The following is a 14,837-nucleotide window of genomic DNA, read 5'->3' on the forward strand; positions in this document are numbered from 1 at the left end:
GTAGGAGATGTTTAACTGGCTTCTCCCCAGACTCTTGTGAAATAATAAAGTGCCAGTATTAAATATGCTACTATAAATCTCTTTAATCCCAGGTGTAAGTCATGGCTCTGGTGACATTAAATCCTCCTAACGTAGATACTCCAATATTATGTCACATGTGCCCTTCTAGAATCTGAATCACTTTTGGCTGCATTGGCCAGCTGTCAGTCTCCACGTTTGAACTACAGTTACTTGAAATACCCCTTTGGGAAGGTTGAGACCAAACAGAAAAAGTATTTGTTAGTTAAAGGAAAAACCAAATTAGGGCTTAATAATGAGCTTCAGAAAAAGCAGTCCAGGCCTTGCTTGCCACCTTGGCATTTCTAGCGTCATGAGAAACTTCAACACGTGGATCTGCTGCTCTTACAAGGTGAGTGGTCTAGGGATTCAAACTGGAGACCAGCATCAAATCACCCTGACTCCCCTATTTCAGTTCTGTCACTTGTAAACCCCTAGTAGTTTGTAAACCCTCTTGTGCTGCATGGGGATGCTTGCAGCTTAATTAGAATCTGCCAGGTAGGAGGAAAGCTGAAGATTCTTCCTGGCACAGCGCTGCACTGTGATTCAGACTAGCACTGCCTGAGGCCCTAAAGGCAGTCACACATGTGATTTCTTCATCTGTCAAGACAGCACATTGCAGGGAGGCAAGCTCTGACTGCCCTTTCCTTCTTAAGTAAAGCACTGGTGCTGGGCAGTTATTTGTTATCACTGATCATACGAACTGGGATGTTGCATAATGTCTCTTAAGTTTCCATTTCCTGCCCTTAAACAGATACTGATAGCTGCGAAAGATGGATGAGCTGCAAAAGCGAGTTCTTGAAGAAATACATGCACAAAGTGGTCAATGATCTTCCCAGCTGCCCATGCTCCTACCCCAGAGAAGTTGCATACAGCACTGCTGAAATCTATGATCGACTGAAGAGGAAAAACTTCCGCTGGAAAGATGCGAGTGGTCCAAAGGAAAAACTGGAGATCTATAAACCCACTGCACGGTACTGCATCCGCTCCATGCTCTCTTTGGAAAGCACAACGCTTGCAGCACAGCACTGCTGCTACGATGATAATATGCAGCTGATTACCAGAGGGAAAGGGGCAGGCACACCGAACCTGATCAGCATTGAATTCTCCGCAGAACTCCATTACAAAGTGGACATTCTGCCTTGGATTATATGCAAAGGTGACTGGAGCCGATACAATGAAGCGCGGCCTCCAAACAATGGGCAGAAGTGCACAGAAAACCCTTCAGATGAAGACTACTACAAGCAATTTCAAGAAGCAAGGGAATACTGAGATGTTCCTCCTCTTGAGACACAAAATAGCATTCGTTTCCTGGATGCCAAAGAACTGATAACGGCTGCTGCATTGTCTCCTTGACAGGGGTTGATCAGTTTCTTTCTAATGAATGTATATAGTTGTAATATAATACATAAGTATTTTTCATAGTGTGTGTAATTTATAAACACATATCTCTCTATCTCACACACACCTATTTTTACATACAGACATACATAAAACTTGTCCTGGTAGGATTTTATACTGCAATAATGTTCATTTAACAATGTGCATTTCATTTTATTCCCCAACTGTAACAGAAGTGTGAGGTGGAGGCAAGGGGGGGCAGCTGCCATCACCGTCAGGCCCCAAGGCTCCAACTGAGGAGGGCACATAGTTAAAAGTTGTTATAAACAATAGGATTGAAGAATGCACTCTTCCATATGGGAACGGTTTACAAGATTAATACACCTGCAGCATCAGTTTTCTCTATAATTGACTTCATGACTAATCATATCTAAGAAAGGAAGACTATTTTTTTGGAAGGGTAATACTCAAAAGTGGCTATAGACAGTTACTAGCAATTTTGTCTTGGTTTTCTTCCTGTTATGGTCGAGCTCGGGTCTTTGCAGCCCACCTGGGATAGGCTTGCAGGGAGATGTAGCTGTGGTTTTCCTATGGACCAGAAAAGGTCTGATGCAGTGATTGTGCAAGAGTTACAGGTCAGATATGGAGCTACAGCCATCAGGGCTTATGTTCTACACTGTGAGCAGATCTTCAGGGCAGCTACCTGTAAACCGGGCATGCCATAGGTCACTGGAGGAGTGAGGCCAGAGGAGGAAACCATGTCAAAGGGAAATAAAAGGAAAAATCACAGTTGCTTCCCAATTTTCTGTAGGAAGAGTGTTGAGATCTGTTTGTTTCTTTCTTTTAAGAAAAGAAAGATCATTTTTTAAAAAGAAAACAAAAATCAGAATACACATTTCTAAGCTCCCTGAGATGAAGCGTGCATCCAGCCCTTTTCCCCCATCTACCACACACCAAGTGCACAGCGTTCTACAGAAGAAGCTGTTCTTTCAGGAAGCTGTGTGGGAGGAACTATTGGTGAGTCAAAATGTCTTAAGTTTTAAAAAGCTAGCATTATTTTTGTAAAGTATTTATTGAATTGTAACAATAACTCACATGCGGGATATGTGTCTGACATGAGAGGCTTCTGCAGATGGAACTCGATTGCCAAGAACAAAGCTGTTGTTAGGCAAAGGTTTTACTTCCAAATTTTGATAGAGTGCCAGTTTACGTACGTAATCCTGTAATTAAGCAGCTGATAACCTGCATTCTTATGAAAGATAAAACCTACCCCATGGGTAAATAAACACAGTTCCATCCTCCAAAAGGCTGTCTTGCTGCAAGTCCATGTCTTCATTTGGAAAATTAAGACTAAATGTTACTAGAGTAATGCCTATTTTTGGGTTACGTGGGCTGATGTATGTGTGGAACCTCACACAGTGGCAATGCAAATCTTGCATTGCCATCAGTCTTAGCTGAAAGATTGGCCATGAAAGACAATTTCTCCTGCTATGCACATACACCCATCTATTCCGTAGGGCTTTTCTCTAGCTCTGTGACCTTTCAGGTGCTGGTCAATTGCAGCTTCCTGGATAGATGTACATGTGCATGGCCCCCCCAGCATCAACGTGTGCATGGCAAGTCTGCTGTGCCTGGAAAGCATCAGGCTTGTGTTGGTTTGCCCAAGTGGTGAAAGAGGATTAAAAAGCAGCCTGGACACCCGCTCTGACCAGAGGGGTGGTGCACATGCGGCGGAGGCTCTTTTACAGGCCAGGTTTCCAGAGAGACAATGGTCCCAGCAAAGCCATTGAGCACCCACAACAGCGACCTACCGAGGTGACCGCAGCAGCTGGAAGTCTTGGCCAAGCCATTGGATCTCCCCAGATGTGGGCTGGAGTTGGAGGTGGGGGGAGTCGTGGATGTATTATAGCGCACACTGGTGGTAACAAAACATGGTTGGTTGAGCAAGAGGGTAAACATGGGGATTGCCCCGTCATTTTTATAAAACCCAGGTTTTGCAGATTCTTGCGAGGTCATGAGAAGGAGCCACCAGCTAGCAGAGCCAGGTAAATTGATTGCAGATGGATGAAAGGCATAAGCAGCTCCAGGATCAGTCCCTTCATAGGGAAGACAGGTATTTTCTGCATCATGGGGGAGAAAGCGCTGCTTTTTACTTCACTGAGCAGCATGGGGGGAACTAGAGGCTCAGGTTTCTCCAGTCACAGTTCTTCAGACGCAAAACACATCCCCGCAGTTTATGGATTAGTAAATTATGGTGCTACTGAGAAATGCTGCTGCATCAATAATACTGAGCATAACAAAGTGTCAGGGAAGAGAAATTATTCTAATAAAAGAAATGACGCACACAGCTTTAAGTGTTCCCACTCATAGCTTGCCAAGGCTAGCAGCTCGGAAGGAGCCTGAGGGCCGCTGGTGGGGACCTACCAGGTTTTCTGTAGGATGAGTCCTAGAGCACAGATTGAGAGAGTATTCATTCACACTTCTGCAGGCTTCAGCTACAGTCTGAATGGGAAACAGTCCTATTTTACAATAAATTATGATCCATTCAGGCCTGGGCTGCTTTTTGTTCTGTTTTCCTTTTCTCATTTCCAATGACTTGAATTGTACCTGGAATGACTTTGTGTAGGAGTCCTTAGCAAGGTGCTGGAGTTTACCGTGGCCAAATTTGGGTCAGTGTCTTAAATACAGAGCTCTTCATGTTAGAATAAGACCTGAGGAAGGGTTTGTGCTCTTACTTCGTGAGGCACAGGGCGGTTGTTAGAAGAAGCTGTTACATTTCGAAGTTACTATTGGATGACCCAACCAAAGATGTGAGTGGGATAGAAACAAGCAGAGCTAAACAGCACATGTGGTCTCAACACTGATAAATCCTCAAGAGTCCCCACTCCCATAGTCACCCTGCTCCCAAAATGGAACTTGAATTATAGACTACACACAACTGCTCCGTATCTGAACTATTGTGTTTACCAGTGTCTTATCAGCAAGGCCAGAGCAGGGTGTGCTCACCCCCCAGCCTCTCGTTCCTCTGCACTGCCTTTCTCTTGGGCAAGCACAGCTGTTTGTGCAGCAAGAGGAACCAGCCAAGTCATCCAAGTTATTTTTAACCCTGATCGATCAGCAGATACACATTACCTCACGGATTTAGTCGAGTTGGCAGGAATACCTAAAGCTGGCACTGCTGCTGAGAAAGATGTGCGGAGCGGTGCCCCGAGGCAGACACAAATGGATGGAGCACGTACCTTTGATGGTTAAAAGGATGAGTGGGTCTGGCTGCACAACGCCCAGCTGTGGAGCAGCAAAATTCCACTAACATATCCCACACTGAGGCATATGGGTTGTAGGACAATACAGCGAAAAGCAAAACCACACACACACATACTGACGAATCCCCACTGTCCTGCATTAGTTACCAGCTGCATTCCCCCCACTGTGCAGAGTAGTTAGTACTGTCAACATGCATTGCTTCAGAAAATGCCAGTGAGCTCACTGGCCTGCCTTTTCCATAGACAGCATCTCCACTGGGATTGTAGGGTGCGGTGATGATGCACCTGATGCTTCCACCTGAGTGGGGTCAGATGAGCTGAAGAGGGTGAAAAGCGACCTCTCTCAGTGGAAGTCTCTGCTGCTACCTGCAGGGGTAACGGGATGCATGTGAGCCACTCGGCAAGGGGATGCCCTGACAGAACACAGCAGTCCCTGATGCCAGCGTTTCCTACCTGTGGTGGTCTTCCTGGTCAGCAGCAGGAAGGCAGTGAGGGAGCACCTGCACTTGGTGGTGATGGTCCAGGGGATGCTTGAGGAGCTGCTGGTGCTCCCCCATGCCTCCCCTTGCTCCCCTTCCTGCTTTCGGCATCAAGGCACCAGCAGCCAGTGTGGCACCACAGCTTATGCTCAGCAGCAGTCAATGCATTCATCCGTCCTTGGAGACAATCATTCATGTTCAGGCTGGGCAGGCAGCACAGAAACCTGGTGAGAACCATCCCTAAGGCTGGTCAAGAAGCTGGCAGGGCAGTGAGTCTGCTCATAACCCTCCATCCAAAGTAACTGCAGGCTCCATGCAGTCACCCACCCTCGTGGGACAGTGGCATGGCAAGGTGCTCTCTTTATAACCCCGAAAAGGAAGCCTGCAAAACAGATATGGACAAGCTGGGGTCCGTTCATGCTCCCTGCGTGCACCTGCACAAGCATGGCCATGTCCCTCCCCTCCATACACACGCATCCTGGAGCACATGAGAGGGAGGGCAAAGACCAGACTAAAGATGACACTTCTTCCAGCAAACTGGTGTGGCTCTGTGTGGCTGCCTGGCATGTCTGTGACAGTGGAGCGAGCATGTGTTTTTCTATCATCACCAGTTCCCCCCCACCCCGGTCTTTTCCCTTTGTAGCTTTTAATGGAAAAATGTGTGGGCAGTTTCCATTATGCCTGCGCTGTTTCAGACAAATTAAGGGGTTGGCTAAGAAATCCCTGGTTTCATGTTTCATACAAAATACACACACATGCATATATTTATGTGTCTGTGTAAATTAATTTAGGATATCCTCTCGTCATGTGCTCCATGGCAGTAGGTTGTGGCGCGCGGTGCCTGCAGACACCCTGTGCAGAAGAGCACTTCCTTTCGACCAGCGCAGGGGGATGAGGGCACTTTTGCCCTTGCTGTGCTTCAGCTCTGCCGTTTACTTTGTGAGTGGCAGGTTTATTCGGTTTTCCTTTTCAGCTGCATTGCTAACGCCGCATTTCGCCTTTTATGACTGTGCTAATTTTCTATCAGTTCAGGGAGTTATAAATTTCTTCCTTGTTTGTGCTTTATCACAAGAAGGATCGGGGGGGGGGGGGTATTTGAAGCACACAGAGAAGCTTTTCATTCAGTAAAACGCACGATTTATAAGGGGTTCAGAATGTTATACTGGGGAGGTGATAGCAGTATGACACAGGTCAAAGCAGCCAAACCTAACAAAACCAAGTGTGGGTGGCTCTGGTTTTCGGAGGAGTGCTTAGATAATATTTCCTTTTAAAAACTGGGCAAACAACATTACATGTGTTAAATGTCAGAGTTTTTGCCGTTTATTACGGGCCTGACCGATGCTTCACATAAGAGCGGAAGGGTGCTTTGCTCCATGGGTTTGAGGAGGGCTCTGGTATGATTCCAGAACATGCCTGAAGCAAGGCACAGCATCTGCACACCATGGTGGCAGATGCAGGATGTGAGTCAGAAAGTTTGGGGAGCAGAGAAGGCTTGGGAACCAGCTCCCACCCCAAGCACCATCTCCAGGCTGGCTCCTGCCTCTGCACAGCTGTGCTTGACCTGCTTGTTTGTGCCCAAAGCCAAGCTGCAGCCATCCCCTTCCCCACTTCCCAGGGACAGCTCTTGAAGGGATATTGCTCAGCTGCAGAGAGCAGACTGGGTGCAGCCCTGTCCGGCTGAGATGGGCTCCTTGAATCAGGAAGGAGGATGGGAAAGGTGCAAAAGCGCAGACACAGGGACTCCTGTGCTCACTGTCCTCAGCAGCATTTACTACCAGTTACTATCAGTTTACAGGCAGTGGGGAGCACCTTCAAACCACAGCACAGCCTGGCTTCATATACCCACCAATGAAGCGTGAGTGTGAACCTCGAGCAACTTACCAGCACCGTCCTAGTCCCCGTAACCCATTTAGGAATGGACATTTAGGAGCGGAGATGAAGCCAGCACAACACCTCCATCTAAAACCAGCCACCACCAGCAGGCAAAAGCACAGCTTTGTTTCATGTGCAGATGTCCTGGTTATTCCAACAGATCCAGACATAGCAGTAAGTAGTGGCTTGGAAACCCAGCAAGGTCTGCCTCTGCACCAGTTCTCCTACACAACCCTCATCTTACAACCTGCCTGGGAAACACAAACAGCAAAAGGGTGTAGAAATAGGAGTTGTCTCACCAGGTTAAGAAAGAGGACACAGAAACAGGAATGGGAATGGCTTCTGACCGGTGTGAAAAGGAGACAGCAGTGCATTGGGTTACAAATTGGCCTCATTAAGGATCATCAGGGTTTATAACAGTGTGTGGGTAATGATAGTCTCAGAGAGGGGAAAGTCAGAAGGCACAAAGCAAGTCTTGAAAAGGAGCCTAGCAAAGGGAATGCTGAAGCAGTGCTTACATCCCCAGCAGGCTGAGGGCTTCCCTTGCCCTGCCGTATGCTCACAGACCCATTCCCAACTAGTGCATCACGTCTTTAATCACCATGAGGTACACAACACCAGGAAAGCCCAATGGAAGGGTACAGGGGGTAGGTGTAAGGGGAGGAAAAGTCACTGAGCCTCTTTTCCTGACCGACAGCCTACATGGGCTCGTGCTCGCAGTGGTAGCTCCACCACAGCTCTCAGCTGCCCGCAAGAGGCCGATGGCGGTGGTTAACCTTGACAAATAACTATGTTTTGCCCTTGCCCATAGTGGCACAGCAGTCAGTATTCCTGTAATTTAATGTGGCTTTAGCTCCAAAGGTCAACCCCCTCTGTCTCACACCCATATCAACCACCCAAGGCAGTGGGATTCCCTCTCCTCAAGCACCACCAGCTGCACAGGGGCAATGCCTTGGGTCACTTTGCAGGTCAAGACTCTTTCCCCATATGGAAAGGGGGACCTGGCCTCGTCTTCCTAGCACACAGACAGGAGGCACAAAGCCACGCACGGGCTGGAGGTGGGAGAGGAAGCTTGGCCCAACCTCAACCTCAAACACAACCGCATCTGTCATTGCTATGTTGGGTGGCCTGGTTACACACACAGCATTGTCCCTGCAGCCGCAGGGACTACCCTGCAGTCTTTGAGTCAGAAGGGAAGCAGCACCGTGCTCCGTGCCTGACCAGCACTGATGGGGAGCAGGAAGGTGGGAAGACCCAAGACATACATACTTCGAGACCCATGTACCTCAAAGCTGCACTTCGGCCCTGGGATGAAAACAGCACGCAGACAGCAGGGCATCACCCGCATTTAAGGGACACAGGGAAGTAGAGCTGAGCTTTGCCTTCTAAGTCATAGTCAGGAGGTATTTGTCCTGCATTAGAAAGGAGATGAGACCAGGTAACACTGGCTTTAGATCTGCAAGGCCAGGGAGTCACACAGGGCTACCTGGTGCATCTGACACCTCCAGGCTGGCAATTACAATGTGAGCTGCAAAAGCCTCTTTAACCAGAGCTTGAATAGAGAGCAGCAAACTTGATTGAAACAGAGGATTTTTTATCTCCAAAGAATATCCACCTGTTTCTCCCACAGGCTGCCTTCTGCAAACTTCCCCACCACTTCAGCACGTAGCTGCTCTCCAGCCTCTTCAAAGCCATGGCCCTCCAGGAAGGTTCATTGTCTGGCAGCCAAACAAAGGCAAAGGGCAGCATTATCACCCCACATACAGCTACCTGACATCCCCCACATCACTGCACCCCCAAAAATGCCAAAAGCTGCTGGGTCCTTCTTTGTACCAGCACCGTGTTCATGCAAAGCCCTGTGTCTGCTTTGCATGAACGTAGTCACACATGGCACGGACATCACTGCATTTTTGGGCTCTCAAGCCCGACAGCACAGCTCAGCCCCACTGGCAACGGCTGCTGCATGGCCCTGACTTATCCCAAGACACTTCTCATGCCAGGTTTTTCTTTTTCTTAATGGGAAGAGGCAAAACCAGACCTCCTGCATGAAGACAATTTGTCTCTTCTGGATGAGTTCCAGCGTGAGGAGGGTACTTTATACATATGGGCTCTCTTTCATGTTTGATTGCTGGACTGAGATCACAATTGTTGTCCAGCTCAAGGGGGAGGGGAAAAAAAAAAGCAAAAACCACACAAATCAGGAAAGCATTAGGTAAACTTAGCTAAGAATACATCTTCTGACCAAATGGAGAGCGATGCTCTCTCATATAATTAGACTGTCTGCAGGAAGTCAGAAAGAACACACTGTGATGCTTTCAGTGCTGTGGGAGTCATGCAGTCCCCAGGAGATGTCGTATCTCTTCCCCAAAGCACTGGGTTGGTGTCCCTGGATAGACTGCAAAGGAAGAGCATGGTTTTAAAACCCTTCAGAAGCTCTGTCATTGCATTCTGGCTCCAAAAGCCATCCCTCATTCAATGAAGAGCCGTGCATACATGAGGACAACATGTGAAAACAAACCCTGACTGATCAAAAAGTGTTTGAATACTGGCTCTAGACTTGCACAAGGTGAGCAGAATGCTGGTTTTGGTGGTAAAGGGCCAATGGCACAGCCAACACGAAAGCTGGTTAGATCAATGGGACTGTATTGAACAGTGGAGGAAAGATACTCTGCACCAACACATAATATCAAACAATAAATGATCCTGTTCTTCCTATAATGACTCCCCCCCTAATGTCTTTCTCCTCAATGGTAACAGCACAAATGGACATTGAAACAAGCAGGCACAACAATGGGCACATGGGCCTGACACACAGGTTTCTGCTCGATGCCACCTCTGGCAAGCACTGGGGATACAAACGGAGAGATCCTTCACCCTCCAAAGCCAATGGTGAGGCTCAAATCATCTTTCTCCTGGCCCGTTGTTTTGGGAATGGACTCTTTACCAAAAAGGAACAAGTCAACATTTTCCATTCTGTTCTCTTCCGAGACATTGAGCAAGAGCAACTTGTAAATTGCTTCCAGCCACTTCGAGACAACAAGGGAACAAACAACTATCAACAAGTATTACCCTCGTTGCTTCACACGAAAGCACTTATGAGACTGAAGGGATCCTGACAGGCAACTGGAAAGTATTTCTTTTTATGCTAAATTTATTATATTTAAGACCAATTTTCCATGATTTAAAATGTGCTATGTAATAAAGGGCTGGAATGCCTTCTTTTGTCATAGTATTTCACACCCAAGGCCTCAGAGCACTTTTCTGAATCAAACGCTGCAATAGTTTTGCAAATCAAATGTTTTAGGAAGCAAAGAACAGGGAGTAGAGGGCAATTTTCAGAGCTGTTGGTGGTCATAGAGGAGCCTATAACAAAACTGAAATAGCTTCCCAATATCTGGCCTCCCCGGTCCTGTGCCAGGACCACGGGCTCTTTCCCTCCTTGTGCTGATGCCTGCTGACAACCCACCACTTCCCTTCCTCTGGAACATGGGCTCCTCACCTGCACACCCATGCTGCACTGTGCCTTAGGAATGAAAGAAACCTGGAAAGAAAAGTGAGATGGTTTCATCAAGGGAGGAAAAAGCAGGAAATAGCCAATGAAACATTGCACATTTTGCATTGTTTCAGATTCTCCCCAGGAAGGGAAGAGCATCATCTCTCTTGGCACCATTGTGATCCGGACCATAGCTAACTGCGACCATTTGATGGTCCCAGTTCAATTTTCATGGACAAGTAGCCCCCCTGTAAAAGCCAGTTGTAACTGGTGCTGTTAGACAAAGAGCTCAAAGCCTGAGCAAACATAAAGGCTGCGCTGCTTCTTGGTGATCCCACACAAACACATATGGGTGAGGCTTTTTAGTACTTCCATGCAAGGGATCTTGCCTATGACCATAGGCAATGGTAATGCAAACTTCATTAGATTATTGGCACATAACTAAAAGGCTTCAGGGGACTATGAGCTGTTAGCTTAACTATACCCATATAGCAAAGCTCACATAACCCCCTCCTGAGAGCACTCTTCCACCATGGGCAGGATCTGCAGACAAAATAGGGAAGGAGCTGGGCCCTTTCCACTAATACAGCCTGTCTGTTGAGAGCATTATGTTAAAACCAGAACTGATTATCTGCTGATGCTTCTTAGTCAGCCCTTACACACCTTCAGGTGGGACAGGCAGCCGGACCACAACCACACCGGCATGGTCTGCAATGCTCTGCATATGCAGTAAGTTTTATGCCACAACACCAAAGCTCTCTAAGTCTGTCTCAGGAGTCTCAGCTGCTATAGATATTCAAGAGCTAATTTTCCTCACAGCCTTAAAGCATGAAAAATAGTGTTACCCTCATGATTTTTAGGGAACTGCTGCTGTCAAGGGAATTGACTTGGCCAAAGCCAGAAAGGAAGGGCTGCGCAAAACTGGGACCTGTGTATCATTTTTCCCATAGATTCCCATTCATTGTTTAAGGTGTAAGTGCTACTAGAAAGGGTCACTGGAATGTAAGTGGGTTTAATGCTGATATTTCACAGGATTTCAGCGATTATGCCTCATATCCACCATTACTTTAGACAGAAGCTGAGCAGGCACCAGGTTGTGTGAAGCAGAAGCCTGTGCCCATCTTTAACACTCTCCCCACCTCAAAGCAGCACACTTAGAAATCCTCCACACCCCCAAGAGCAGGACGCAGGGTGCACGCAGCCGGTGCAGGCAGCGCAGACGTCTGCTCTCAGCGGCTCTCAGGAATGCACCGCTCGTGGGACGGCTCGACGATGCATCGTCCTGCATCCAGGAGGGCTTTGTTCTCTGCGGGGTGAAACCTCAGCCTTCACTTTATTAAACGCAATTGCAGAAGCCAAAAGGATGAGTCACAAAGGCGGTTGTGTAAGCGCGCGTACGATGGAAGCACAGGGGACACGCGTTTCCTTCACGGAGGATGGCTTGGGTCTGGCAAAGCCTCTCTGATGGGCACAGTCCCCATCCATCACCTCCAACCCTATGCCAGCGAGGGCTCAGGCAGATGGGTTGTGCAGGTGTTGGCCACGGAGAACAAAGCAAAGAGTAGGTAAGGAGGAAATGGTGGGAACACACTGGTACACAGCCTCCCCTGCAACAGCAGTGATAAGGAAGGCTCTTTCCGTTGCTAGTCGGGATCTGGCCAAAAAGGAGGGAACTCAAGTCAAGTCCTGCCTATCTCTTCCTCAGAATCAGTGCTGTCTCTATCAGCTCCCACATCACTGCCCCGTCCCCAGCCCCTTCTAAAAGATAAATTAGGAAGGGAGGGCAAGAGGATGAGAACTGCCAAAGCTGCCGGCACAGGACACCTTCACCAGCGAGCAGATCACAAACAGCATTGACTACGGGATGCAAACACACTGAAACAAGGGCTGGAGCGTGTCCTGCCTCAAGCTGGGCAGCGTTTTCCTGATCTCCTCCCTGCTCAGCAGATGGCAAAGCCTCTGCCAGGACCAAACACCTGCCGGCCACAGGAGACACCGCAGGGCACGCAGGATGGGATCCTGCCTCTGTGCCCGGGGCCTGATCAGTGGGATTTTGCTTGGGAAAACAAGGCTGCCTGTGGAGCAGCACCGAGAGAGAGGAAAAGGGGGAGAAAACACCAGTGGGTGCTGCTGCTATGTCAGAAATGCCTCAACCTCAGAGAAAGACCGAAGGAAAACAAAAGCAATGGCTTAAAATCAGCTCCAGGCACAGTTGTGCCTTTACGCTGCCGTTGCTCACCAGTGTCCACCCCACAGCTGTGAGCTCCTTTGCTGGTGTAGGTAGACCCTTGGAAAAGGGACCGGGGGTCGGATCCACTTTGTTCTCCTCACCCAGACTGTCTCTTGCCCTCACCCCCTGCCTCCAGCCAGATGTGCTCCCTGCCTGCCTCCTGCTAGCCCTTGCATTCACCCTGGTGGTAATTCAGCAATTCAATTCAGGAAGCTGATCCAGCTGAAATCCTCAGCATGAAAGAAAAGAGGTTTCCAAGCAGAATATAAGCACTGCCTTTGAACACAGAGAATTCCTAATTTGTTATTAACAAAATAACATAGAAGTGACTGAAATATCTTCATTAAAATCTCCTTTTAAGCTGAAGAAAAAGTGCCATGAAAATACTGACTTTCTAACACCATAAATTGAGTGAAGAAGGGATGACGCCTTTACCAAAAGAGACATCAGACTGCATGGAATTTATCACTGGTTTACTCTTCTGAAATAAATCAGCTGGCAAAGTCATGACTTGACCTACTTAATTTGTTGTCCTGAAACTTGACGAGCATTGAAGATTTGTTCTCAGAGCCTGGAAAAGGAACGGGACAGGGGGAAATACAGGCACCATATCCAAACCCCTGCACTGAGATAGCATCTTCTTTTAGACACTACAAAAAGGCACCACAACAGCAGGCAGTGGCTGCAGTAGTGCCACTAATGAAAGGAAAATTGGGCTCCAGCAGCCTTTACAAGGAAGCCCAGCCCAGCCTTAAAGCAGATCAAGCACAGTGTTTCTAACAGGGATTTGTTCCATATATTGTGAGAAGTTCCTGCTGGTGGAGGTTTTGCTCCACACCTGAGCAAGCTACCTTCCTCAACATCAAGGTTTTGCATAAGCCTCCTTCCTCTCTGCTTCAGAAGTCTATGGCTAGCAGACATGGAGAGCAATGCCTTCCCTTTCTCCTCGCAGCCATCCTCAACGTAGCCAGAGCACCAAGCCCTTACTTCTTTCTCTCCTAGACTTGCACTTTCTCTCTTGCTCTCTTCTCACTTCCTCATTTCTTCTCATTTTCCATGAAATGTGATGCACTCTGTGAGGGCACACCTGTGTGCACACATTCTTGTCCCTCTACACCGCAGCTCCAACAATCTCCTGCACTTGTTTCAGTTTCAATGCATACTACAGAATACATAGGGAATACACTGCTTACCTCCCTAGTGCCAACCCACCCTTCCAAAAGCATTCTGTAACTCATCCAGAATCCACTTTTTCCTCTGTTATTTTTTATTATTTCCATAAACTATAGGCTGCCACATCCAAACCAAAACCCAGGCTGTACAACACTACACAGCTCCATTCAAAATCCAAAACCTACTTGCTCTTTCCCAGGTGAGACACTGAAAAAGCTCACATCGACACCACCAGCAGCACAGAACTGCGCAAAAGTGTGGCCCAAGGGCTCCAGAAAACCAAAGGCTTGGCAAGGATAGCTCAGTGCTTTAATTAAAAACCCTTGATAGGTTTAAGAGTGCTGGGGTGCTTTGTTGGGTCTTTTTCCTAGGGAGGAGAAATTGATTGTATCTACCTGGGTATATTTATAGCAGCTTAATCTCCTTTGAGAGTTCATATTTTCTCTGATTTGATAAGATTGTGGCCCTTTAATAAGTTGGAGCATTCAGATACTTATGACAATCTGGCACTCGAATTGTTTGCTTTAGCACTGCAGATTGCACAAGAGACATGAAAGGTTTCAGCGTAGCTGGAAAGTCACTTTTGATGAAATCACCCATCGCTCCAGGGGCCGCATTCTTTACAATTTGTGCATACTGATGCTGTGTGTCTTCAGATGCATTTTGGCAACCCTGTGCCATTTTCAGAAACCCATCTGGGACTCAGGAACAAAGCAAACGCACACGAACATGAGGAAGACAGAGCTGGCACAGCTACCGGATGGAATTTCTTTAAGGAAGCAAAGTCGCTTGTTCGTTTTGCTGGCAGAAAAAGATAGGAAAATGAGTGTTCCTGTTCTTGATGAACTTTGTGATATTGTTAAATCCTTCAGACAACATATAATTCATGGCAAAGCTGTGGCAGAATTCCTTTGCACTTATCCACAGTG

The 14,837-nt window shown here is 47.6% G+C and overlaps 1 protein-coding gene and 2 long non-coding RNA genes across 4 annotated transcripts in view; 2 read left to right on the forward strand and 1 right to left on the reverse strand.

Moving 5' to 3' along the window:
- ISM1 (isthmin 1) overlaps positions 1-1,474 on the forward strand; it is a 38,525-nt gene extending 37,051 nt beyond the window's left edge. Inside the window, exon 6 of the mRNA XM_062610664.1 lies at positions 812-1,474. Coding sequence (XP_062466648.1) covers positions 812-1,329 — 518 coding nt within the window. The 3' untranslated portion in view covers positions 1,330-1,474. The remainder of the gene's footprint in view (positions 1-811) is intronic.
- A 2,749-nt stretch (positions 1,475-4,223) lies between these two features.
- LOC134158226 (uncharacterized) lies at positions 4,224-11,967 on the reverse strand. Of its 2 annotated transcripts, XR_009962661.1 has the most exons (4): positions 11,596-11,967; positions 8,282-8,424; positions 5,115-5,522; positions 4,224-5,027 (listed from the first exon to the last, which is right to left on the reverse strand). It is a non-coding gene; the product is annotated as an uncharacterized LOC134158226 (long non-coding RNA). The 2 variants fall into 2 exon arrangements; XR_009962662.1 differs by lacking the exons at positions 4,224-5,027; positions 5,115-5,522 and adding an exon at positions 7,102-7,263.
- LOC134158221 (uncharacterized) lies at positions 8,277-10,228 on the forward strand. The gene is made up of 3 exons (XR_009962659.1): positions 8,277-8,415; positions 9,770-9,901; positions 10,001-10,228. It is a non-coding gene; the product is annotated as an uncharacterized LOC134158221 (long non-coding RNA).
- Positions 11,968-14,837: the final 2,870 nt, after the last annotated feature.

Source organism: Pezoporus occidentalis, unplaced genomic scaffold (assembly GCF_034315485.1).
Source record: "Pezoporus occidentalis ecotype Australia unplaced genomic scaffold, CSIRO_AGI_Poc_V1 ctg10, whole genome shotgun sequence".
Taxonomy (NCBI): domain Eukaryota; kingdom Metazoa; phylum Chordata; class Aves; order Psittaciformes; family Psittacidae; genus Pezoporus; species Pezoporus occidentalis.